Source organism: Simochromis diagramma, unplaced genomic scaffold, assembly GCF_900408965.1.
Source record: "Simochromis diagramma unplaced genomic scaffold, fSimDia1.1 OVJJ01000205.1, whole genome shotgun sequence".
Classification (NCBI taxonomy): domain Eukaryota; kingdom Metazoa; phylum Chordata; class Actinopteri; order Cichliformes; family Cichlidae; genus Simochromis; species Simochromis diagramma.
This window is the reverse complement of record NW_024386782.1, coordinates 14,631,059-14,657,599: the sequence shown is the minus strand read 5'-3', so window position 1 is coordinate 14,657,599 and position 26,541 is coordinate 14,631,059. Positions and strand designations below refer to the sequence as shown.

The following is a 26,541-nucleotide window of genomic DNA, read 5'->3' as shown; positions in this document are numbered from 1 at the left end:
ACTAATCTCGTAAGATACAGTGACAGTTTTGTGATTTTTTTTTTTTAACTTGATTCGCACTGGCGTTTAATAAAGTTGGATCTGTTTTGTCTGCTGTCGTTACAGAGATGGTTCATTTGGAGCATACTAGCCCGATTCACAGATCAGCGAGCAGAGAGTCTGATGACACTGGAGAGGCAACATCTGCACAGGTATAAGCTTACATTAAACGGTTACCAAATACATACAGTGAACCCTAAAGTGACCCAGGAAGAACAGATGGCGCTCATGTCTCACGTATTTTAAAAATATTCCACATCCTTTAGATTAGATTTATTTGCTTTAAGATTCTCTTACTAGTTTTTAAGTCACCGAGTGGCAACCTTTGTTGATACGGTGTTGATTTCTTAGGGTTTTTTTCCATATCTGTCACACATAAATGATCATCAAAGAAATTTTATTACTAAACACTTCTAAACCTACCTAACCCTCTGTGAAAAAGTAATTGCCTCCTTAAATAATAAATTAACTGATTAACCGCATTTTTTTTGAAAAACTGAATTTCATTTCACAAGCTACATTCAGGCCTGGTTACGACCAGACCTGCTGAATCAAAAAAATCACTTAAATAGAAGCTGTCCATCAAAATGAGACAGGCTAAAAGATCTCAAAAAGTAGCACATCGTGTCACGATTTAAAGAAACAGTCGAGGGGAAAAAAAGTCACTGACATCTGCTAGTTTGGAAAGTTTGCCAAAGTGAACCACAGTGTGAGCCATTATCCACAATGGAGAAAACTTGGAACAATGGTGAACGTTCCCAGGAGTGACCTGCATTGAGGACTTATCACAAAAAAAACTAGAACATCATCTAAAGACATCCAATCCTCAGTTGCCTCAGTTAAGGTCAGAGGTTATCATTCAACAATAAGAAAGAGATTCTACCAGAAAATCCCAAAGGAGGATGTCTGGCCATTAGTTCATGGCGTAAACCAAAGATCACCTAGGTTATGTACCAGCACAATGATTCAAAACACACCAGCTAGTCCACCTCCGAATGGCTCAATAACACCAAAACAAAATAATGCACTTGCACTTGTAGTGCTTGAACCATAATAAAAGCTCTCGAGTGGCTTAGTCAAAGTTTGGGCTTCAATCAGACTGAGATATTTTGGTATGACCTTTAACAGGCCGTTCATTGGATGGTTCATGCTCAAACCCTCCAATGTGGCTGAAATAAAACAATTCTGCAAAGAAGAGTGGGCCAAAATTCCTCCACAACAATGTGAAAGACTCTTTGCCACTTATAGCAAACACTTGATTGCAGTTCTTGCTGCCAGGGGTGGCACAACCAGTTATTATGTTTAGGGAGCAAGTGCTTGGTTTTTTGTTTGTTTTTTTGGGGGGGGGGGTTGCCTTTTTTTTTTTTTTTTTAAATACAGAGCCAGGCAAGTTTGGATAGTTGTTTTTTTTTCTTCTTAATGAATGAATGAATGAAATCACAATTAAGAAAATTTGGGTTGTCTTTGTTTAATATTAAAATTTGTTTGATCTGAAACATTGAAGTGTGACGCATATGTGAAAAACCTAAGAAGTTTGGAATAGGCAAATACCTTTCCACAGCACTGGATGTGTTAGCAGGTTCCCAAAATCCCAGCCTTCAGCCTTTCACTGTGTGGATTTGGCATACTCTTTGCATCATTCTTGTTGGATTTTTTTTTTTTTTTTTTTTAAATCATTTTTCTATAGCACTTTGTGTTGCATGCATAAAAGATGCTCCAGTTGATAAAGCAGAGCTGAATTGTGTCTGTGACAGGATTAACTGTGGTGGGTGACGAACTTGAAGGCTGTGGCATATGCACCAAAGAAATATTAAATGCCATTTGACAGAGCATGCAGATTATTCTTGATTCAATGCTATTTAAGTGATAAATGGAGCTCTCGTTAACACAAAAAAAATTCTCCAAAAGTAACACAGCAGCTGTAATTTTTTTTTCCTCTCCTCCTTTCTCTTTCTCTCTCGTTGGGATTTGCGTAATTCAGAGCCGTGCAGCCTGCACCCCTCCTCGTAGGAAACCACTGGAAAGCGACTTTGAGACTATAAAGCTCATTAGCAACGGCGCCTATGGGTGAGTAAGACAGACTTCTTTGTTTGCATTTGACTGAGTCAGTCGCACCGAGAACCACAGAGATCTAAATAAAAGTGGAAACTAAAATGTGGATGTGTTTTTGTAGTATTTTTGTGTTCAGGCTGGAATTAGTCAGGGCAGTTTCATTTCCAGTCTGAACTGATATTTACCACTATGTGATTCCCACAATTGTATTATCTCCCTGCTTTCTTTGTTGATGATTGCTGATTATTTATTCTGTCTCTCTTTGTGTTGTCATTGCCTCTCCCCTTCCTTTTGCCTCTCTTCTCTCACACAGGGCCGTATTTCTGGTGCGCCACAAAGACACTCGTCAGCGTTTTGCTATGAAGAAGATCTATAGGCAGAATCTGATCCTTAGAAATGAAATCCAACAGGTGTTCGTAGAGCGAGACATCCTCACCTTTGCTGAAAACCCATTTGTGGTTTCCATGTTCTGCTCTTTTGAGACACGGAGGCACCTGTGCATGGTTATGGAATATGTGGAAGGTACAGTTGGCTCAGACTGTAGACACATAGAGACACATGCACACCAAGCTCTTATATATCTACCATACAAGGTACACCTTTAAGTCTAAGTCACCTGACCTGAAAGCGTTTTTCATGGTGGCCTCATTTGTGTTTTTAAGGTGGAGATTGTGCCAATCTGTTGAAGAATATCGGTGGACCTCTGCCTGTGGACATGGCCAGGATGTATTTTGCTGAGACTGTCTTGGCTTTAGAGTACCTTCACAACTACGGCATTGTACACAGAGACCTCAAACCTGACAAGTGAGTCAGGCAAACGGATGAACAAGGAGAATATTCTTATTCCTTCCCCCCTCCCCCATATTTCTTGTGAACGCCTTAAGGCAGCGCTAAATAACTTAAAAGCTTTCATCATTTTTAAACTTGCAGTGATCTGTAGGGAGATGGAATCTTTCTGAAGATAGAGCAGAATATTTTCAAACTTTGAGTCTTTGATATTTTTTTTCTCTAAAGATGAAATTCCAGTGCTTTGAGGGCAAGCATTTGATGTAACATGAAACATTTCTTTGCTTACTTCCTTTGTAGTTTGCTGATCACCTCCATGGGACATATTAAACTGACAGACTTTGGACTTTCAAAGATTGGCCTAATGAACATGACAACCAACTTGTATGAAGGACACATTGAAAAGGATACTAGAGAATTCATTGACAAGCAGGTTTGTCTCTTCTCGCTTGTCTTTTTTTTTCATCTCCTCTGATTTTGAGCTTATCTAAAATCCACCTTTTCTCTTTAACTCTGTTTTTTTTTTTAAACCTGTCTACAGGTGTGTGGTACTCCAGAATATATCGCTCCAGAGGTGATCCTGAGGCAGGGCTATGGGAAGCCTGTGGACTGGTGGGCCATGGGGATCATCCTTTATGAGTTCCTAGTGGGCTGTGTGCCTTTCTTTGGAGACACACCAGAGCAGCTCTTTGGTCAAGTGGTTAATGGTAGGAAATCTTTCAATTGAACTCATAGTTAGTTATTTTTATACACGTAAATCCAATCCATTTGTCATCCTCTCGCTCAAAATTCTGCAATAGATCTCTGTATTTTGGCACATCAGTCCCCTGGGCTTTGTAGATACCTTTAATTCCCTTCGTTGCATTCTCTCCTGTGTTCAGATGATATTATCTGGCCGGATGGAGAGGATGCCCTGCCAGCTGATGCTCAGGACCTTATCACCAGACTTTTGAGGCAGAACCCTCTGGAGCGCCTGGGAACAGGTTGGTGACAGCATGATTGCTGATGGATGAAAAACCTTCTCTGGGCCTCGGGACAGTGTGACTCTGAGGTGGCCAGAAAAAGGCAAAAACATGCTTTTTGTGACAGATGTGTCACTGGGTGTCTTACCAGGAGGTCATAGTCTGCACAAGGCCTCATGTGGAGGAATTTAATTTTAAGAATTTAAATAAAGTTGGCACAGGAATAAGGAAGGATTTGAGGTCTTCTGTGTGTTTATTTGGCAGATTATTCATTAATAGAATTTTACATTAACCAGGCTTGATAAAATTGTTTCCCATAGACCTCCCATAGAGACATAGAGGTCGACTAGTTCACAGTAATCAATAAGCTCTCTGGAGCTTTCTGACTTGAATGTTTTAGACTTCAAATTTCCTCTGTTTTGACTTCTTTACACTTTACACTTTGTTTGTGTTTAGGTCACTGTATGGGTTAGGACCTCTTTACTTTTCAGGCCTTTTAATTATGCACACTTTCAAAAGATCATTAAGGTCAGCTGACCAGATGCTTTTGGTTGTACCGGGAAGCTGGTTAAACCACAGATCAGGCCTTTGCTGTAACTGCAGGTAAACTTTGAAGCAGTCTGTTACACTTAAGTTATTTGAAAACTCATTTTTACTCTTGACATTTAAACCTGACTGAGACTTGACATTTAATGTCTTATTGCATCCTATGTTGCACAGCACTAAATGGTTGTTTTTAAATTTTCTTATTAATTAACTTGAATTTATAGAAAATAGCAGCAAACTAGTTTTACAATAAGCATAAAGCCAGAGACCAGGAGAATGGAATGAAATTCAGTTAAGTTTTATTTATATAGCACCAAATCATGGCAACAGATGCCTCAAGGCGCCTCAGTGCAACAAAGAGTCTGGCTGGGGATCAGACAAGCTCAGACTCAAGTCTGGGGACCTCGATGCCCATATTTGAGTTTAATAACTTCTTTCTCCAGGTGGGGCCACTGAGGTAAAGATGCATAATTTCTTCCTTGGCCTGGACTGGAATGGTCTCCTGAGGCAGAAAGCTGAATTCATCCCACAGCTAGAGAGCGAGGAGGACACCAGCTACTTTGACAGTATGTGGATTTACTGACTGTGGGCCTTTTATGAAGTAGACGCACTGCATTGTTAAAAACCTGTGAGGAGACGTTCATTTGGAAATGAGCTCTCAGAAAATGGATGCTTTTATGAACTAAATTTGTAGCAATGCAGCATGGTGGTAGTTTTAATTTGGATAGGAAACTGTTCCCAGTTTGTGATCATTTATTGCATGCCACCATGTTTCCCTCCAGCCCGATCAGAGCGATACTGTCATCTGGGCTCAGATGACGATGAAACAAATGATGATGAATCATCTCTGGAGCTACGACAGTTCTCCTCTGTAGCCCACCGCTTCAGCAAGGTACTCGTTACTACTCATGAGTTATAATCAATATTAATACCTGGTTCATGGAACAAAGCAAGACTTTTTGTTTTGGTGTTGTAATTTGGTTAATGAAATACCTCTGGTTGTTTGTAGGATAAAAGAAAATCCCTTCTTCTTTAATCCATGCCACCTTTTTCCTCTTAAACTCCAGGTGTACAGCAGCACAGAGCACCTGTCCACCTCCACTCCATCCAACCTGAGCCTGTCGTCATCAGACCGAAGCCACAGCGAGGAGAAGGAGGACCGATGGGAGGGCAGGGGAGTCCTTTCCCCTGGTGACGGACACAAACATTTGGCGAGTGGAGACAAGAGGGCAGATGGACACAGGGGGAGGTGAGAGCATGGAACGAGGGAGAGTGATGTCCTTATTATGAGAACAAAACTATCACAGCCCTCTCCGTATTCACAAAATATAATAGTCTCTCGTATTGGGTTGAAGCGTTTCCTATTTCAAAAGGGCAAATTTTATAGAGCTCTTTTCACGTCGTTTTGTATTAAACCAATGAGCCATTCTAAAGTTCCCCCAGTTGGATGTTTTCTTGCATGCATGTCAGATGGAGGCCTTTACATTGCCCACAGGGTGTAAACACAAGTGATATATCCATTCAGCGTTTACTGAAGCCTCCCTGTGTGGTGCTGAATGGAGTGAACCATTAAACCATAAAAGAGAAACAGGATATCTAAGAAGAAAATTGATAAAAACCACAAAATACCAAATAAGCTCATTTTGCTGCAGTTTTCGAATAAAATATTTAGGGCTGCAGCTATTGATTATTTCATTAATTTAGTAAAAGCCTTGACATAAGAACACCCCAAGCCCCCCTTTAGACTTCCCAGTGTTTACTGCTTCCATATAAAAAGGACGGCTGGAGTCAGCCTTCAGCTCATCCTCCTATTTTAATGTAGCTTTACTTCTGTAGCTTTAGAGCTGATTTTTTGCTGTGTAAAATAAATGGTGGTGGATGAAGAGGCCTTTCTTAATGTCTGAGTTTGTTGATCAGGTGCTTCAATGAAGGACTCTCGCTAGCTGTTTCCCAGTAATGGTTTTAATGGTGATTACAGGAACAGAGCTGCTGTTTTGGACACTAGAAACACTTTTGTCTTTTACTAAACCTGAGCTCAACATCTCAGTATCAACCTGTTAAACTGTGTCATCATCACTATTGTTGTTGTGTTATCAATGTTAAACGCTTTTGTTAAATGTTAAATCGTTTACCACAGAGCCGTGTGCATCGAAGCAAAGAATGTGCGTCAAGCATTTTTTTTTTTTTTTATTTAAAATAATTGAATCATTCACATTACTCAGTGACTCGTTGCAGCCCTATAAGTAATGCACTTTTTAAAAAACGTAGTGGCAGTTCTTGTTTTTATTGTTGAAAGACATTTATTGTGTAGTTAGGAAGGAAACTGTTGTTTACTGCCCAATTTCTAAAAGAGAAACTTAACTAAAATCTGCATTTTACCTTTATCTTTCTCAGTCTCCGTCCACGTGCGTCATCCAGCTCCTCACAGTCGGAACGCAGCACCAGCCCACTGGTAATGAACAACACCCAGAGCTTTGACATCATGCCTCGAGTTGCCATCCCTGCTGATGAGGAGGGTAAGAGTATAATAAATGCAGAAACTACCTTATCTACTTTTTTTTTTTTTTTTTTTGCTGCTGTGAAACACTAGTACTCACACATTGTACCCACTATTGTAGATGGGATGGTTTCCAACCTGCGCCGCATCCGTCTCCGGAGCAACAGCACAGGTACGAGGCCATCCTTCAGGAGGGGGGCATCTCGACGCATCGCACATCAGTTAGAGACCCCAGAGAAACCCAGGTCCCCCTCTGGAAAAGTCCCCAAGTCTGCATCAGTCTCTGGCCTTTCACTCATCATTACCCCAGGTATCTTTGCAGGATGAATGCATTATAGAAAGTGTTTGGAATTAAAAGAAAATGGTGACAAGAAACGAGTGTTCATGTGTTCACAGTGCCCTCTACAGCCTAATATTGTGTAATTATTGTAAATATTGTAAAACACATTATTTATATTGAAGTCAAGATTAGAACAGTGTTTGTTTGGTTTTAATTACTGGATGCAGCATTTTAAAAACAGTAGTGCTTACACTTTATAAAGACTCAGCTGTGTTTCTTCCTGCTTCTCTTTTGCTCCTAACTAGATGACTCAGGAGGTCCTCCTACGAGCCCCAAATCTTCTTTGTCCCTATCATCCAACCCCTCGTCCAGAGACTCGTCTCCCAGCCGCGATCTGTCCGTCAATGTCAGCTGCCTCAGGCCTCCGGTGGTTATCCACAGCTCTGGGAAAAGGTTTGGGTTTGCGCTGCGAGCCATCAGAGTCTACATGGGAGACAGTGACGTCTACACCGTTCATCACATGGTCTGGGTATGCGATCTTATCTGGTACTGACTAGATTTATACTATATTGGGAATCAAAAGCATAGATGTTTAAATAACTTTATGGCCTCATTTTCTGCGCTGGCCCTAAAAATGAGTGAAATCAGCATCACCAAGCTCAGCAACATGCAAACACTTAGGGGACTGTTTGCTAGTTTTTAGGTATGCATAGGTATAATTTAAAACCAAATGACTGAAAATAGTTTCCAGCACATGGCAAAGAAATTGTGCCATCTGCTGGTTTCCTGTTGGAACATGTCAAACTTTTTCTTTTACTGAACTGAGGTTTTAAACAAAGCTTATGCAATTTGGTATGATTCGTTTTACATTCTCGTGATTTGACAACAGCTGCTTCACTCAACCAGAAAGCCAATAGTCAGACTCATAGAACCTCAAAAATTGACCCTCCTCACTCTTTTTATAAAAAGCCTTTATAAAAGCCTCTTCATAGCCTTTCACTTTATAGGAGAACTCTGTGGTCATAATATGATGGACATGGTCAACAACAATACTCAGACAGGCTGCTGCATGCAAACGATGCTTAGTCAGTACTAAGAGGCCCAAGCAGCCAAAAAAATATTCCCCACACCATTACACCACACTGAACCGTTATTATAAGGCATGATGGATCGATGCTTTGTCAACCATCTGAACGTTGCAGCAGAAATTGAGACTCATCTCCCAACATTTTTCCAATCTTCTGTTGGCCAGTTTTGGTAAACCTGTGTGAATTGTAGCCTCAGTTTTCTGTTCAGGAACAGGAGTGGCACCCACTATGGTCTGCTTCAAGGTTCAGAGATGCTCTAATTAGTTTCATATGAGTCTGTATATACCTTAACATTCACAAACGCTTGACTCTCATCTGGTCCTGAGGTGGGGTTGAAAATTTTAATTGTGCACTCACTGTCAGAGCCCTGAAGCTGTAGGACAAGCTGCCTGATGAAATCAAGTCAGCAGACTCAGCGACCTCTCTTAAATTTCTTCAAGAAGCATACCTTTATTCATGAAACCTTTATGCTGCCATGATACTTTGTTGCTATACATGGCATTTTTTTCACACAACAAGTTTAAACTAAGTAAACCAAAAACACTAGTTTTACTAATTGCATAGGTGAAACGCAGCAACAGCCATTTAGATGGTTGCTTTACCAGTAATTGTGAGGTTGTGTCTGTTTGGATCTAGTGCGTTGAGGAGGGCAGTCCTGCACACGAGGCAGGATTGAGGGCAGGTGACCTCATCACTCACGTCAACGGAGAGTCGGTCCAGGGTCTCGTACACACTGAGGTGGTGGAGCTTTTGCTTAAGGTATGTGGATAACGTGTTTTTGTTTCGGGGGTTTTTGTTGCTTTTTTAAAATGATCATTATAATGTATGGAGGATTAAAACTGTCAAATTAAAGAAAGAATTTAAATAGAAATTTCAATTTTTTTATTTTATTTAATTTTTTTGCGACAGAGTGGCAACAAGGTGACCCTCCAAACCACTGCTCTGGAGAACACGTCTATCAAGGTTGGACCTGCTAGAAAAGCGAGCTACAAGGCCAAGATGGCCCGGCGGAGCAAAAAGAGCAAGAGGAAGGACGGACAAGACAGGTACACGGGCGAGAATGAAATCATACTGAAGAATTGGACGTTTTACTCCTGCTTGAAGCCTCATGTTAGATCTCAGATAAATAGCAGAGTTCCTATTTGCTGATTTTACAATTATAAAGTCGGCAAATGGAAAAAAAATGATTTTTTTTTTTTTCATTCTGCAAGTCTGATTTGTGCATTAAAAACCTTAAAGCCTCCGAAAAGCTTTTTGTAAGAGAGACGGAGTGATGCTCCTAGAGAAGCTTTGATCAGCATTATAGTAACACGAGTTGGCTCCTTGTCTCAGATGTAAATGATGTGAATTTTCTTTTTTACAATTTTTTTTTTTTATTAATTTACTTTTGTAGCAGACGGCGCAGCATCTTGAAGAAGCTGTCTAAGCATACACCGCCTCCACCCATGCAGAGCAGTCGTAGCTTCTCTTCGGGGTTCCACCAATCATCTAGTGACAGCCTCTCTGGCTCACCAACACAAAGCCTCTCTCCTGGGCCTTCAACACCTTGTCGCTCCCCAGCCCCTGACCACTCTGGAGGTGAGAGAAGAGGACGATCGTTCTTGTAGTGATGTAGTTGTCTCTTTCTGGAGGAAGTGTATCCACTAAATCTAAACTCTTTTTTTTTTTGTTAGATTCAAGTTCTTCTCCTTGCTCCAGCTCTCCAAACTCGCCCGTACCGCAGGCTCGTCCCAGTTCTCTTCACGTCTTGGGTCGCTACACAAAAGCTGGTCGTTGCAAGTCCACCAGCAGCATCCCTCCTTCGCCTCTGGCCTGTATCCCACCACCCCAATCTCTTTCTCCTCAATGCTCGCCATCTAGCCTCCCAAGTCACCCCAAGTCCCTGCACAGTTTTCATGGCAAGACTTTGTCACCTCCTACAATCGCTCGTCATTCTGTGCGTCCTCGCAGCGCAGAACCGCCGCGCTCACCGCTGCTCAAGAGAGTTCAGTCAGCAGAGAAACTGACTGGTGACAAGATGACTGGGGGTTACCACGGAGATAGGAAGGCTTACAGCACCCGACGTCACACTATGGAGGTGCCCTTGTCTGAGGGAGAGGGGCTGGAGGACCTAGAGGGAGACAAAGCTACAGGGTTTGTTTGCGTAGGCGAGCACGGCCGCCAGGGCCTACACATTGGAGGGCAGAGAGGCCACCAGGACACAGCCAGCGGAGGCAGCGATCACCACCGCTCTGCTGCCTTGCCACAACACCGCAGCACCAACAACCACTCAAAAGAGATGGTGGTGATGAGGAAGCTGGCTCTATCAGAGCGCAGAGACTCCTTCAAGAAACAGGAGGCGGTCCAGGAAGTGAACTTTGACGACTTGGAGGAGGCGGCTCTAAGCCCCACGCTTCCTGTCACACAGTCAAAGGCGTTCAAGGCATCCTGGATCAACTCGTCACAGTCGGAACCCAGCGGCAAGCTGGGATCACAGGGTACCACACCGCAGAAAACCAAGTCAAAAGACAAAGAAGGGCGTTAGTTGTTCAGTTCTATTTTGCAGGGATCACAGGTCAGAGAAGATGAGGCTTTGACCTGCTATCGTATTTGCATTTAAAGGCCTTGCATGTGTCCAGAAAACTGTGACCAAGTCCCACATCATCACAGAAACAAAGAAGAGTCTGCATTTCTCAGTACCACACGCATCCTCCAACACTGTTAACAGATTAATGACTGCCAAACGATGTTTACTTCAGAGTTGCTCGATTTCTCTCTCGGTTCTCAAATCACTGTGGCGCCTCTAACGGATGTAATTGTAAATATTTGTTGTTTTAAACGAAGAAACTTATTTATGACTTTTTAATGATTATTTGTTTTTGTTTTGTTGTTTTTAATTTGTTTGTTTATTGTTTGGGTTTTTTTAAGTTGCTAAAAATGCCTCGGACGCTTCAGCTGTTCTAATTTTAGGAAGTGCACAGGAGAAAAGCCAGGCAACAACTTCTCAGTGTGGTCTTAGTAGGTGTGGAGGGAAAACAAAGATAATATTAGTCAATATTGCAATATTCATATGATTCTTTTTTTTATACTGTTGTGTGTGCGTGCGTGTATGTGTGTAACGGGGTGTTGTTTCATATACAGACTGTAGTGCTCATCCTGCACTGTATATGCTAAAAAGTTCCATAACACGTTTTTTGCTGCCTCTCTGAAGAAATCTATCATGCGGATTGTGATCGTGACGATTCGGAGTCATTGTTTCTCGACGCAGGGCATGTACAAATCGGGACAAAAGAAAAATAACAACATTGCAACAGTTGTCAGCTAAGCTGTGGCGCCATAGCATGGTTTAGCTTAATAATAGGTACTGTAGTTGTACATAAGAAGCCTCATGTATGCTTGGGTCTACCGCCACTGGCTGTCCTGTTTTTTTTTGTTTTGTTTTTGTATCCGTGCTGCCACCCGTCTGTAAGTTGTTTAAATTATAACCTGATCAACACGCAGGTGTGTAGATAAAGCTTAGTGGCTACCTTCCCGGCTGCTGCATCCGACCTCCGATACCTTTGTGAACCTAACCTCCGTCCAGCTCCTTACAAGCGTAGTCTAGCAGAAGTGTTTGCACAAGTCGTAGCTGCCGTGTAACAGTGAGAGTACATTTATATTTCAGGGTGATCTCTTTCTCTGTGGGATTCAGAAATTGTACAGTGGATGCAACAAACAAATCTGGCTCACTTGGCTGTTTTTTTTGTTTTGTTTTTTTTATGCGTTTTATGGATGAATGTTTACATTTCAATGCAAATATGTGGGTGGACTTCAGTGGAATCTGTTAAATTATTGTATGGGGAAAAAAGAGAGGGGAGGCGCAGGAGAGGCAGACCTGAGGCCCTGGGTGGATGAAGGAATGATTCAGTGGTAATCTCCTTTTTGTATATTTTGATATGGAAACAGTCTTGTTGCAGTACTAATTACCTATGCTGTTGTATATCATATAAACAATGGTGGACCTTATAACAGCTATCAGTGAAATGTAAGGGTGGATGGACTCGTGTAAGATGTGAGTTAAGTGGCATGGCTTTAATCCCAAGTTGCGATTGACTGTAAAGAGTTGTGCATCTTTTACATCCCAGTAAAGCTCCACGGTTTTACTCGGTTTGAGAGCTTGGAAGTTTTGTTGGATAGGCCTTGAATTCTTGAATTTGAGGCTTTCAGCTTTAAAATTTGTTTTTTACGGTGAGATATAAACAAATGATATTTGGTTTTCCATTATGTACTCTTTAACTAGTTTTTACTTTTAAAAAAAACTTCTAATCCTGTTTTTGTTTTTTGTTTTTTATTAGTAGTATTGTTTTACTCCAAGAACTGTTTGGATTAGCAACTAAAAAAAAATCAAACAAAGTGGTTAGAGAAGAGGAATTTGTTGATTGTTCCTCTTTTTGTGAAGGCTCACATCTATGTTTTGCAGTCAAGGGAGATTTAAATAAGGGATTTCTCAAAGAATTTCAGCATATTGAACCTTGGATAAAGGTTATGTTGTGTGAATGAAAACGTAGACCTTTTTTCACTGTACTTTAGGGAGAAATGTGTGTATGTGGGTTTTATCACTAAATTTCTGATGCAATATACATTTTAATATGTTCTTAGTGTTGAATTGCTTTATTTTTCATTGTAGTATCCCATGACTTTTGTTGGGTCACCCTGTTAAACTTTTATAAATCAGGCACAGGTCTGAGCAGCAGCCCATTTTGCATCAAATGAAGCGTCAGAGTGAATTCCTTGTCTCTGATCGGCTTGTGCGTTCATGTGTATGACAAATTCACTGTAACAGCCCCCACCCTTCACATTTTTCACTTGTGTTTTTGTATTGGTGTGCCCCACCACCATCACCACTCAACCCCCTTGTCTCTACGTGGAAAACTGCCCTTTGTGAAATGCCTACCATGTGGGTATCTGGTGCAGACTGGTGTGACATTGTCTGTTATTCTCTTGTCTCAACAGTGCTTGAAATAAATGAATTTCCAGAGGACTGGAAAGTCCAAGACTACAAGACGTTGCACTTGTCATTTGTCCTCCTATAATAATATTTGCACATTTACAGTACTGTATCAAAAAAAATTATAGTTTTTCTTACTTCGTGCACCCTTTTCTTAATTATTTGCTTCCAAGGAGACAAACTTTCTTGTAATTCTTTAAGTGCTCTGGAGCAATAGTTCTCCATGATTTCTGAAGGTCTTTTCAAAGTTTTTGGGGGGGCGTTGGCTCCTTTTTTAAAAATCATTTTCAGTCCAGTCCTTGTACCCGACCATTTTAAAAGGAATTTTTTCTTTTTCCAATTTAAAAAAAGAAAAGAAAAAAAGCGTTGTGTAGCTGAAAACTTTGAACATCTTAGCATGGTATGCAGCAGGTCCTTAAAACATTTGAGGAAACTGGACAGTGGGAGACAAAATAAGAAGCAGCAAATCTAAAAACTACAGCAGATGAACCTGAAAATCATGTCCTTAAAAATGGGGAAAAGATCCTCAAAGACCTGACACAGGACTCGGATACCTCTATCCCCTTTAGTTGATCCATCACTGTTCACTGAAACCTCATCAGAGGCTGTGTTAGAGATCAAAGTGATGGAATTATGAATGCAAAAAGGAGCCTCAGATTTTGATCAACCATTTGGAATGCATCTAATGAGCAACAGCTTCGTTTTCAAGCATGACAATGATCCCAAACATCCTGCCAATTACAGGTAGGAATCACCAGTATGCAACCAGCTGCCAGCGAGCTTGAATTGCGCTAATCTATAAAGACTCCTTCACAGTCATGGCAGCATGTTGGAATTCTGCCTGTATTTATAAATTAGAAGTTTTTTGCAAGCCTCCAACAACCTTCATTTAGTGATTGCAGTCCGTCCAAGCCAGACAGCAACTCTTTGTGGAAAGGTTGCCTTCTATAAGGTGAGATGAGCCCTCTTGTTCATAAAATTTCCAGAGTATTTTCATTTATTTAATATCAATATCTGGTGTTCCTGTATGCAAGATATTGCAATACCATACTGTATATATTTTTCCTCCACCCCTACTGCCAATGCAAAGTGAAAGTATCCCTGGGAAGAAAAGCAAATCAGTCATGGATTGGTCTCCCCAGAGCCCGGATCTCAAAATCATTGAAGCAGTGTGGGATCATCTAGACAGCCAACATCCAAAGAAGAGCTCTGAATCCTGGAGAACTATTCCTAAAGACTACTTCAAGAACTTACAAGAAAGCAGCTCAAGAGAGTCAAGGCTGTGCTGAAGAATAATTTACATTTGATGATGATCAAGTATTTTACGCTAATTGACACAATTGACGCACATGGATTTAGCGCGTGGTTCACCGCTTTCTTTTTTTCACATGAACACATTTCTTTAGTTTAAATGCAGCTCAAAACACACGATTTGGAGACTGTCTGCTTCAAATTTCCGTTTTGTTTTTTGTTTGTTTCTTTTTTTCGTCTCCGAGTCTATTCGGTGACCCCTTCACTGATGGTTCGGACGTTTCCGCTCACGTTCGTCACTTTCCGCGCACTCTTATATAGTTCCCACGCGCCCTCCTTCCCTGCACCGTGCTGAGCTGGAAAATGGCTGTGTGTTGGAGCAGGGAGTTATGAACGGGAAAAGAAAGAAAGAGCGAAAAGAAAGACGCGGAATTAAGAAGTGAACCAAAGGCTTGCTGGAAGTTTAGAGCTCACAGAGGAGACGTCGTCTGCAGACAAGCCACCACTCGGAATCTTGTGTGCGACTTTTGCTCCGAACCCAAAAGTGCGAAGAGTCAAGAAATATCCGTGGTGAGTTTTTCCAAGTTATTGCACATTTCCAGTACGGCAGCCACTGTACTGGAAAATGGTGGAAGTGCTGCAAGTGTGCTCCGCGCACGCAGCTTCACGTTGGTGACTTGTGTCCTACTTTTAAAGTTTAAAGGAGACCTACTTTTTTTTGTCGCGCTCGTGTGCGTTTCTGTGCTCTTTACGGTGAAATGTTAACTTTAATTCGCCCTCGCGCCGCGCTGCTCGGTGCTCACGCTCGCGCTCGCTGACGTACAAATGCCGAGCAAGTTTTTTAAGCTGCTTCAAAGTTTAAACCGTTTTCCCTGGCTTATTTGTTGACGTGAAAACGATTAAAAATGACTTGTCAAGTTTGCCAGAATTAGTGCTAAAATATTCTGTAATGTCAGTGTCTCATTAGTACTGTTTAGTTGTATTTTAACGCTACTAAAAAGACCCATTTGCAATATATTTGCAGTGTACTCCCTGTGTATACCATTGCTAGTATGTGTTACTAGTGTCTTTACCTTGGCTGCAGACTATGGGAGGCCTAAAGTAGCTGAAGGCCTGACTAGATGCGTCTCTTACATCCCTGGTTTAAGGATTTGGCATCCATCGAGGAGTTAATGGAAATTGTGCCACTTGCATAATGAGACAAGCCACTCAACTGTGCTGAGACCCCGCACCCCCCTGTCTTGTAATTATGAATCGAGCATTATGCAACCAAATGTCAGTCCTCCATTATATGCTTTATCGGTGTGATGCATGACTTGTGGCTTTCATTCTTCTCTCAAATGTCTTGAAATGCTCTGAGTGACTGGCAGGGCTGTTGTATTTAAATGCCCCCCCACATACACATGCGCGCGCGCGCGCACACACACACACACACACACACACACACACACACACACACACACACACACACACACACACATGCACACACACACACACACAAAATAAAAAAGAGAGGAAATAGTGGTGCTTCTTGAAATGCCAAGTGACACCTCTCAGAGGGGGTGAAGAAAACCTAAACTAGCCTCAAGTTCCAGCAGAGGCACTAAAGCTGTGGTTATTTTTGTTTGATGTCGAAGTTAAACTGAAATGGTCCTGTTTGATCAAAAGAGCAGCAGAGTTCATCTTTAAGGACAGTTTAGTCATGTCTCGCCTGGAAATACTGCATATTCTGTGCTTTGTGGGGTCGTGATTTTTTTCTAACTTCCCAGAGACAATCATGAGTCTATTTAAAGTCCTAATCGATTACCCTCCCAACCACAACACACTGGACACAAATCTTATTGGTCACTTGCAATTATCTGGGACTTGTCTTTTTCTTTTTCCTGCAATCCAGGAATAACTTGCATTATTAAAACGTCTTTATTGTATCAGATTAAACAGATTCCTTTTAGAATTTGATTAGATTTGTTGTCATAAATGTGTTATAGATGTAGGCTGCAGTATGCTACCTGCATATTACCAATTTTCGGTCAAATGTAGTTGGTTATGAAAGGGTTTGGGAGATTTATTTATTTATTTTTTTTCTTTGAGGAGTTGAGGAGGAGATAAAGGCACACATTATCTTGTTTGTGTCTGGTGTTTTCAAGTGATGCAGACTTTGCAGGTTTATCAGATTTGATTTCTTTGGTGAAGTGGAAATGTTTAAATCCATAATCTTGACCAGATGGATTGAAGTTATCGCTTCTGATAAATAGACCGAGTCCTCTTTAACTTTAGAGCCTTGCAGCATAGTTGACTTTCCTGAACAGTGCAGTCTTGGTGCTAAATAATCTAGCAGATGTTTCTATTTAGCAAAGTGAGCTTTTCGGCTTCATTTGCGACAGATAGAATTCAGGTGAACGAAACTGGAATCATAAAATTCGTAAGAACCAATTTTAGTCTGGAAAGTTAGTCTTTGCAGGCTCCAGTGTTTTTGGCCCGCCCTATCTGCCTGTGGCGCAGCAGATTTTTCAGATCCATGTGGACAGATGGCCTGCGGCCAGACTGCATGCATGGTGGTTCTGTAGTCAGTACTTCCCCAGCAGGGCCTTCACGGCATACACAAATACACTGTTTGTGCCCACATAAATGTCTGAACTTTTGGTTGCGTTGTTGTGATTATGAAAGTTTTAAAGAGAAGAAATGATAGTAATGCTTATGAATAAAAAAAAAATCCCAGAACTTTGTCTGTGGAACAGGGAGTGATCTGTAATGTGACGTGTTAATCTTTTGTTTTGTTTTTTTAAGCTTAGGGTGCATTCCTAAAACCCTAAACTCCTCAGCTGTTTTTAAAAAATAATTATTTGGTCAGACAGGTTTCTCTTGCCACTTTCAGATGCAGTAGTAACTACTTTCTTTCTGGCCTACATGGATGTAATCAGTGTTTCCTTATTTTGGTGACATGGAGATGTGAGGGATCTTGCCAGTTAGCAACTTTTTGTTCACGCACAATCTCTCTAGTAGTTTTAGATGTGTTGTCAATTTTTGAGGAGCTTTTATTGCACTGCTCATTAAATTTCCTTTTTGTTTTCATTCTCTCAAGAAGATTAATACTACAAAAAATCATAATCAGCAACATGGTGGTATACATCTGGTGTAACAGCTTAAAATGTCACACTGCACCACTGTTTGAGGGGGACTAAACCAGCTAAGGGACATGGACATGTGCACAAATGTTCAAAAAGATGGACCTTCTCAAAGTTAAGCTTCTTGAATGTAATAAACTTTCTCAGACATGACCACTGAGCTGTTCAGGTGAAAGTAGTAAACTAAAAATGGCATATGGCAATGTTAGCCTCATGTCTGTTATTTACCACAACTAAAATAACCTGATTACCTATTACATATATTTATTTACTGTGTTAAATAAAAAAGTTCTTAATCATCATGAAATCATAATTTTTCTTCGCTATGACTGAAGTGATCAAAATTTGCATTTTGAGTGTAAAGAAGCTCACCAGCATCTAGATCTACATAGAAACTAATCTACCAGTTACAAACAGTGTAATTACTAATGATCTAACAATTATTATATATATTTAAATCACCATCATGGATCGGTCCTAAGGAAAAATTGGCTACAGCGATACTCTACATGAACATTTCTATTTTAAATGTCATCCTCGAAATCGCTTTCTCTTAATTGGCAAATTAGTCATCATGAACATCAAGTTTGTTTACTTTTGTTAAAACTGATGACCAAACCCAAAACAATGATGATAACCGGAAAAAGATAAATATTTGTTCACATTTGAGTTTTAGCACATGCCTCTGCACTTGTATATAAACATTAGAAAAATTAGAAAAACAACCAGTAAATAAATAAAAGATTACATCTGTTTAAAATCCACTGATTCAGTTACACAAACCGATTTTACAATTAATGATGATGTAAGATGTGTGGCATTTTGATCCTCGAGCAGTGTCAGTGATGCCTTTAATAGCTTATTTGGCATTTTATATACGCATGCTGGTGCAACAAACAGGTCAGCACTGTGCTGGCTGACTAAACACATCATTTGTTTTCTTTAGAAAGCAGACTTCAGTTTGTAGGTCTCGATTTAATCACACCAATAATAAATGTAATGTATAAAATGTCAGTTACCAAAAAAAAACCCACACAGTGAAAGACTAATAAATTATTAGTGATATGTTTTTAATAAGTATTTTTATTTTGTATTATTTATTGTATTTTTTTTTTAACTGTATCCCTCTCCCTGTGAACTCAGGAAAAACAAACATCATCTCCTTTCATCCCATTGCACAGCTTCACTGTGACTCATGGAGTTTTCTCCAATCACACTTAGTCTGGAGTTTTTCCATGTTTTCTTTTACATCTTTCTCCCAGGGTAGCTGCACTTGATTTAAATCATCACTTCAATAAATATTACAAACAGTCATCACAGTTACAAAGATGAAAAAAGTCAAAGGTGCTGGAAAAGGTGGAGTTGTTTAGGTCAGATGTTTTATCACTGCCTAGATACATTTTCTAATATTAGAACATTTCCTTGATTTGCCCGGTTTCTCTGGTGACTGGGGAGCACATGGCCAGAGCAGCAGCCAATCAGAGGCCGGGATTAGCTTTCCCTCTCTCTAGCAACAGTGGGTTACTCGCTGCCTATTCATTAATTATTTTCCTGTGGTCTTCCTCAGCCGTTTGGACTCTGCTGATAGCAAACTGCTCCGTCTCTCACTCTCTTTTCTCGCTGCTTTTTGCCGCTGTCTGCTCAGACTGAACGCAGAGTCTTAAAAAAACGAATGGATCCACAGACACTGAGCTTTCCAGCTGCTGCTGCTGTGCTGAACTGTGAGCTACTACAACACTGCCAGAGTAGGACAGGAACAGAGATGACTCCTCTCTCACCTTGTGCGACTTTTTCTTCTCTGGAACTAAATACTAAAAGAGGACTGGTGAATAAGAGCGCTCTGCCTTTTCCTCTGCCTCCTTTTCTTCTTGTTTTTGCTGCTTTACTGCAGCCGGACTCGGACTATAAAGAACTAAATTATTACAGCAACTGGAAAAACGGCTGGACTTTTTCGCTGGCTGAGGATCGGGAGGGGGGGTCAGTTGGAGGCAGGACTCTGTGTGTTTGGGGGGGAGTGGAGAGCAGGTGGAGAGAAGAGGGAGGGAGTTTAGGGTTGGGGGTGGGGGGGGGGGGGGTAATGGTGGTGTGAGGATTGCGGGCTGTGGTTGGGTATGCCAGTGCCACGTGTCTAGCCTGGCACCTCTTGCTTCTCGACTCGAAGGATGTTGGACCGAGAGTCTGGCTGAGCCTGTCCGGCTTCCCTCTGAACCTAAAGTGGGGTGAGTTTTGCACTGTGCAGCGTTCTGTTATCACAGTAACTCTTGAACCTTTTTTATTAAAAAGACAACGTCCTTATTCACAAAGCTTTGCAGTGAATGTGCGTTCGCTTTCGGAATGTCGAGGGGGGTGGAGAGGATAATCTAGACTAAGGTTCAAAAGCATGCACTTTGGCATTCACGGCTGCAAACTGGACGTTTCGGTGAATTTTTTATGCTTTTACCCAACTGTATTTAAGCGTCTGCAGTACATTATTCAAAATACTGTCCATTTATGGACATTTATGAAACGCTGGTACAGCGTCGGGCCTCGCAAACCAGGCCTGTGGTTATTGAGATTTGGACGTTTTGGAAAATTGCCCCAAATGCCTTGTTACTGCCATACCACGATGAAACTTCTATCAGTCATTGTGCCACTTTCACCTTCACTCTCCACCTGCTTCTTTTCCTCTTTGACATCACGTCCAGGGAGGTTAGTAGGACCATTGTCCTTGATTGGTCCACAGACCACAGATGTCGTACTTAATCTGGAAACCATAATCTCTCTTTCTCGCCCACCCCGTCTCATTTCCCAGCATAGTTGCAGTTTAGCATTTAGCATTTTTAAATTTCAGCCGCTCGAAACTCGGCCAAAATTGCCCATTCATTTTTCCACGATTTACTGTGGATTTTATAATCAAGTGTTTCCAACATGTACTCCCAAAAAATGTAGATATTTTTTACATTTTTGGTCGATTGACCGACAGATTTCATTTATTTACTTTAGTCAAACCTTTTAATACTGATAATATTTAGCATTTTCAGACTGTTGTCGCTTTTATAGGATATATATTGCGCACTTGCGCTTGGCATTTAATTGGGCCTTGCAATCGGCTTTATCAGAGGACGTTCGTTACATTTCCATGGACTGACCTTTTTGCTATATGTGGAAGCTATGAGATAAGTGACTTCAAGGGGTGTAATATGAATGGTGATGGTTCACTGTGGTTTCTCAGTTGGCTGTCCATTCAACGTTCCCATCTGAAGCAGGCTTGGTACAGTAAATTTGACAGAAGTCAAAATATTTCTTAGGCAACACAGAGCTACCTTTTTTCTCTCTGATGGAGAGTGAACTGTTGCAGAGGGTTCTGCACGTCTTAGAAAATTCTGGTCGCCCTACAGTCGAGTTGCAGTCCTTATTTTCCTTTGCATGCCAGTTCAGCTAAAACCCCTTTTTTGGGGTTCTGTTAATCGTACGTGCTGTTGTGTGAGTTGAAGAGACGTTCATTTCACAGGAAAACTTATTGTTCCTGTGGAAACTGTGACGAGTCAGTTAAGGCTGTGAGTGTGTGAATGTAGAGTGGAGGGAATGGAGGCTCCTGTCCAGGGACCCAGTCTGCTGTTGGTTATGACGCAGCAGCATCATCCGAGCTCTCTGTCCTAACCGAAGACTGCACAAATGCATGGAGCTGTCGCAGTTCGCCATTTTCATGCGCCGCTTTAGGCTTCGTTTCACATAGATATAAGTCGCGTTAATTATTGCCATTTATCGAATAGATTTGACCTTTAATCCTTTTTTTAATTTTTTTTTTTTAAAAATAGTTTTATTTACTTTAATTTTTTCGACTATATTTTTAAGTCTTTTTCCTAATTTTTTTTCTTAATTTATGCACTTTTTATTTCCTACAGGTCGGTCATTATTCCTGCCCCAAACATGTGGGATATCTGAAAGAGCCAGAGAGGATTAGAGACCTTCCCACCCTGGCACTCGTCCGCCAATCAGGCCACTTGATTTAACCGCGGAGAGCCAAGGACACGGGGCCTGTCACTGGGAAAACCCTTTTCCAGGCTGTTCCAGTAGCACCCAGCCAGCAGGTTTTTGCTGCTTGAAAAAGCATGTTGCCAACGATCTCCCTCTGCTCCATCATCTGGCTCAACCGAGGGTATCAAGCTGAGGAAAGTGCACCAGTCCACCAACACCGGTCAGGTGTAAAGCCGCTGCCACTGCAGACACAAAAGCAGCAGAGCTCCTCGTTATTAACTTTTAAAAATGCTGCTGAGCTTCGGCTGACTTCCCCTCCTTTCATCCCCCCCGACCCTCTAAGCCACTGTACCAACACCAGACTCGAGTAACTCAGCCACAATTTTGGTTTCAGAGGTGGATTTCTGTCTAGCCTAACCCTGTTGTTACAGCGGGACTCAGGCCGATCCTAAATCCTCGAAGCGGTGGCCATTTTACTTTTTGCCTCTGTCACAAAATGGCGGCGGAAGGTTTCCAGTACCGTGCCCTCTACACGTTCACCAAGGACCAGGACGAGGACTTGGATCTGCAGCCTGGAGACCTTCTTACAGTCAGCAAGGCCTCTCTGATGTCCATGGAGAACTACCAGGAGGGCTGCGTGGAGCACCCCGAGCGTCTGGGCTGGCTGCTCGGGTACAACGAGCGCACTAAGCAGAGAGGCGACTTCCCAGGGACGTATGTTGAGTATGTGGGCCCCATCAAGATGGCACTCCCATCGAGTCAGCCAAGGTCCCAGCGACCCCTGCCTGCAGCTCCCAAACCAGAGTCAACTCAAGGTAGGGGGCACTATTTAGATCATTTTCTTTTTTTCTGTTTTTTGTTTGTTTTTTGTTTGTTTTTAGCAGCCAGTGGTGAGACGCTCACGGCACATCACTACTGTAAACTAAAGGTGGCCTTTAAAGTAAAAAAGATAACATGATAACAATGAGAAAAGAGTGACATATCATTAAATTTTACTTTGTGGCATTTTTTAAATATCAGAATAATTTAACTTGCACATATGGGGATGTGAGCGACTAGTCGGGTAGGCGTTTAATCATTGATCCCCTTACTCGTACGTGCCAGACATGCTAGCTGACTAAATAAATTATTCTTATTTTATTAGTGTACAACAGCCACTGTTTCAAAGATGTTACAATGCTGCTGACCTCCACCCTGACAGTTATTGCTGCATCCTGCGCGCTCTCTGAATAGAAGCTGTGAACGAGTAAAGGTGGAATGACCCTAACGAGCGCTGTTCTGCTGTAGTTTGATGTAAAAACGAGTGGCTGTATGTTGGGCGCACAATTTGGCGACATTTAAAATATGATTTAATTAACGAGGAAATGATAAATGGTTTCATTAAGCTCCTAAAATATAGAATTTTTTGGGCCTGAATTTAAATGTGTCCATTTTAAAGTAGTTTTAAGTGTTTTGCTGAGGGTTTTCTGCCTCTTAGTCAGCTAGTCTCATTTTTTCTAGTTTAAATGTCTAGACAATTAGTTAGTTGGTGTTAGTTTGTTAGTTGGCCTTGAATGTGCAGAAAATATTGATGCAGAAATTTGCTAAATAATAGTTTGTTTGTTTTGCTCCCTTTTACCTTTTAAGAGATGTGTGGTAATTTTGAGCTGCATTTGTTTTTGTTTTTTGAGGTGGGGAGCTTTTTGGTCTTTGTTTGATAAGACAGTGGGGAGAAGACAGGAAAACTGGGACAAAGACCAGGGGGAGACACACAAACATGGTGCTCCTTCATTAGCCTCACAGTGTAGAGATTTCTTGATTTTTATTTTTTTGGGGGGGATTTTTTTCCTCCCGAAGTTTTAAAAGAAAAACACAACTTCTCGCATGCCCAGCTGTTAGCAGCAGCTAGTTTGGTGTACTTGATGTTTTCACAAGGCTCTCACATTTGGCAGTGACCGCCAGTTGACCCTTTAAGCTATACTAAGTAAGCTTTACCTCTTTGTAAGCGTAGCCAACTTAAGTCTGCGTTGAATAATAAAGTGCTAATCCGTCGACTGACAAGACTCTATCAGACTCTACTGGTCTGGTATTGATTGTGTCTGTCTTTGCGGCTCTTGACGCAGGAAAACTTGTCTCTGCAGTGCACAAAAATGCATGCCTGTGACCCCTCTGAGTGTAATCAAGAATCACAATGGCTGGAGGGCCTGTTGATGCTGTTTTCAATTGGACGCGCCTGGGTTAAGGATACTGGGAGGATTTTTTGGCACTTTTGACAAACTGACATTTTTATAGGTGTGTTTTTAGTTTGTACAAATGAGGAGTTATTCAACAGTAAAAGGAATACAACAGCCTTTTTTTACTCAGGGATAATGCTCTGCTCTGTCACACTCCTCTTCACTCCCATGGCTTTTATTAAAATACTGGCATTTATTAATAATGCTAAGAATCTGCTCTGAGCTGCAGCAGCTTCCAAGTCAAACATTGACTTGGCATGCACTGGTCTACCTTAGCAAGCTCAAGTTCAAGTAAAACTTTGATTTGTGACCAAAGTTCTTCCACACTCCCAAGATTTCCACCAATTTCTTCTAATTTGCACTTCATTGCTTTTGGATTCAGCTGGTTAATTTATTGTCTCCTTGTTCTCCACATAAAACCACACATTCCTCTCCTTATTCTCTGTAATCCCTTTTTGCTTTTTTTTTTTTTTTTTTTTTTTAATGACAGATGTGCTAGTACCACTCTGAGCATGTAGGCTGTGAACTCTGAATTACCTCTGGTGTATCCAATTGGCTGATCATGGTGTATGGCCAAATACACGGGGGCCTCATTCAACTAGTGTCATTTTTATTTCTCATTTTTCATTTTTAGTATCACAGCTGTAGCACAAATGTCTGCAGAACTATCAAATTAGCTTTTTTCATGCCGATACTTAAATAAAGGCTGAGTGAAGGACATGAATTAGGGAATAAGCAGGGGGTTTTCTCCAGCAGAAGCAGGTAAGGACATACTGTAAGTATCCCCATGCTTTGACTGACAGTGAGACAAACCAGTTGGGCAGCTGGCGCTTGTGTCTATGATTTGGAAAGACAGGGGCAGAAGAAGCAAGTGAAATAGGGGAAGAGAAAGGGGGGAGGTGTGGGCGAGAGGGAGGCAGGGCAGTGGCTCAAGGAGGGGTACTTTGGCTCTGCACCAAAAGTGCATTGTACATTAGAAATGGTCAAACTTTACAAATATCATCTTCATTTCCTTGAAAGAACAGAGGCCCTAGACTTGCTGTGAATAGAGCTATTGTTGCTGTGGCACCATTTGCTATTCACAGAGGTGGTAACATTACCAGTACCAGGCCTGGTGCTTAGGGGAGTTGACTGCTTTACAGGCTTGAATGCAACTAAGAACAATTCAGCCTCACTAAAAGCTGTTAAACTATAATTTATTTGTGTAGAGCACAACAAGCGAGGTCATAGCTCAAGTGAAAATTATTATATGCGATACACTCACCTCTTCTCTGTAATCCCTACTTTTACAGCTGTTTACTTACTATAGTGGCTAGCTAGTCATTTTTGAGCATAATTTTAGACTCTAAAACAGGGGTGTCAAACATAAGGCCCGGGCCCAGAATCGGCACAGCAAAGACTCCAGTCCAGCTCACTGGATGTTTTTGGAAAATGTTAACAAGGGCATAAATTAATGGACTTTAAATTGTATTTTGTATTGTATTGTATCTTTATTTCAGACATATACAGGAAAAAACAATATATACACAAGTACACATACTTGCATTTACAAATACGAATATATATGTAAATACACACATGTATGTGCTCAGATAAAACAAAAAAATAAAATAAATAAAATAAAACAAAGTCTAAATGACATGAAATGACAATTATTAGGTCTGAAATGGAGTAGGAAGAAGTATAACATACTTATTAATCCCTACCCCATGCTCAACATTCTATTGAATCCCACTATTCACCTAATTCCCATCATCACTTACCCCACACAATAAACAAGGAGAACATGTATAAACATAGCTACAGTGATAGATATAATTTAGATACAATTTAGCATAGTTATATATACAATGGGTGATCAACTTTATCAGTTTCATATTCTTCCAAAAGCAGTTTTCGAAACATCTTTATAAACTGACTAATGCCTGAACATTGCTGTAGGTCCACAGTAACAGTTTTACCCCATAAATAGTAACACAAAAGGTTTTAACCTTTGTCCGTGCTTTAAGAGTCTTCAGATTTAATTTCCCCCTCAATTCATAGTCCCCTTCTCTGTCAAAAAACATCGTCTGTAAATTTCCTGGTAACATATTGTATCTGGCTTTGTACATAATTTTTGCAGTTTTATATTTTATAAGATCCATAAATTTCAGAATTTTTAATTTCAAGAACATGATGTTAGTATGGTCTCTAAATCCTGCTTTAGTAATCATCCTGATTGCTTTTTTCTGAATTTTACATAGTGGTTGAAGTGAAGTTTTGTATGTATTTCCCCAGATTTCCACACAGTATTCCAAATATGGCAATATAAGTGAACAGTAAAGTACCCGGAGTGATTTGGAAGGCAAAAAATGTTTAACTTTACTCAGTACAGAGATGCTTCTTCACAGTTTAGCTTGTATATGCTTTATGTTTTCATAAGTTTTCCAACTTATCCTACTGATAAAGACCTTCCCCACGGTCATTCATACTACATCAAAGGAATTAAATAATAGGTAAGCAAATAATTTGGTGAAAAAACAGGAACTTTTATCTATCTAGTATAGAATGCATGTTTCCACAATGTATCCACACTAAAATAAATAAGATTTTTTTTTGAACGGGCAATTTCTGTGAATTAACAAAAGCTTTCTGCTTTATAAATAAAGGGCAGTCTTAGTAATTTTACACGTTTATTTCTTATAAGTTAATCCCAAAGATTCATGCTGTTGATGTCTTTCATTTACTACATCATCATTTGTTTATGGTGTAGAAAACCTGAGATGTGCTGTTGTAATTG

The 26,541-nt window shown here is 40.8% G+C and overlaps 2 protein-coding genes across 12 annotated transcripts in view; both read left to right on the top strand.

Moving 5' to 3' along the window:
- The window catches only part of mast3a (microtubule associated serine/threonine kinase 3a), a 30,675-nt gene extending 17,405 nt beyond the window's left edge, over positions 1-13,270 (top strand). For 6 of the 9 annotated variants that reach the window (XM_040022088.1, XM_040022085.1, XM_040022087.1 and 3 more), the window contains 17 exons: positions 106-191; positions 2,021-2,106; positions 2,405-2,613; positions 2,754-2,895; positions 3,178-3,310; positions 3,419-3,584; positions 3,759-3,860; positions 4,829-4,951; positions 5,168-5,277; positions 5,453-5,634; positions 6,780-6,901; positions 7,004-7,192; positions 7,468-7,691; positions 8,887-9,009; positions 9,160-9,296; positions 9,644-9,828; positions 9,924-13,270. In XM_040022088.1, coding sequence (XP_039878022.1) covers positions 106-191; positions 2,021-2,106; positions 2,405-2,613; positions 2,754-2,895; positions 3,178-3,310; positions 3,419-3,584; positions 3,759-3,860; positions 4,829-4,951; positions 5,168-5,277; positions 5,453-5,634; positions 6,780-6,901; positions 7,004-7,192; positions 7,468-7,691; positions 8,887-9,009; positions 9,160-9,296; positions 9,644-9,828; positions 9,924-10,774 — 3,170 coding nt within the window. In that variant the 3' untranslated portion in view covers positions 10,775-13,270. The remainder of the gene's footprint in view (positions 1-105; positions 192-2,020; positions 2,107-2,404; positions 2,614-2,753; positions 2,896-3,177; positions 3,311-3,418; positions 3,585-3,758; positions 3,861-4,828; positions 4,952-5,167; positions 5,278-5,452; positions 5,635-6,779; positions 6,902-7,003; positions 7,193-7,467; positions 7,692-8,886; positions 9,010-9,159; positions 9,297-9,643; positions 9,829-9,923) is intronic. The other 3 variants (XM_040022090.1, XM_040022089.1, XM_040022084.1) reach the window with 1 other exon arrangement.
- Positions 13,271-14,052: 782 nt separating this feature from the next.
- Positions 14,053-26,541, top strand: part of pik3r2 (phosphoinositide-3-kinase, regulatory subunit 2 (beta)) — a 28,482-nt gene continuing 15,993 nt past the window's right edge. Inside the window, exons 1-2 of one of the 3 annotated variants that reach the window (XM_040022071.1) lie at positions 14,053-14,168; positions 21,477-22,364. In XM_040022071.1, coding sequence (XP_039878005.1) covers positions 22,046-22,364 — 319 coding nt within the window. In that variant the 5' untranslated portion in view covers positions 14,053-14,168; positions 21,477-22,045. Of the gene's footprint in view, positions 14,169-14,690; positions 15,038-19,688; positions 19,812-21,476; positions 22,365-26,541 lie in introns of those variants that run through there. The other 2 variants (XM_040022069.1, XM_040022070.1) reach the window with 2 other exon arrangements.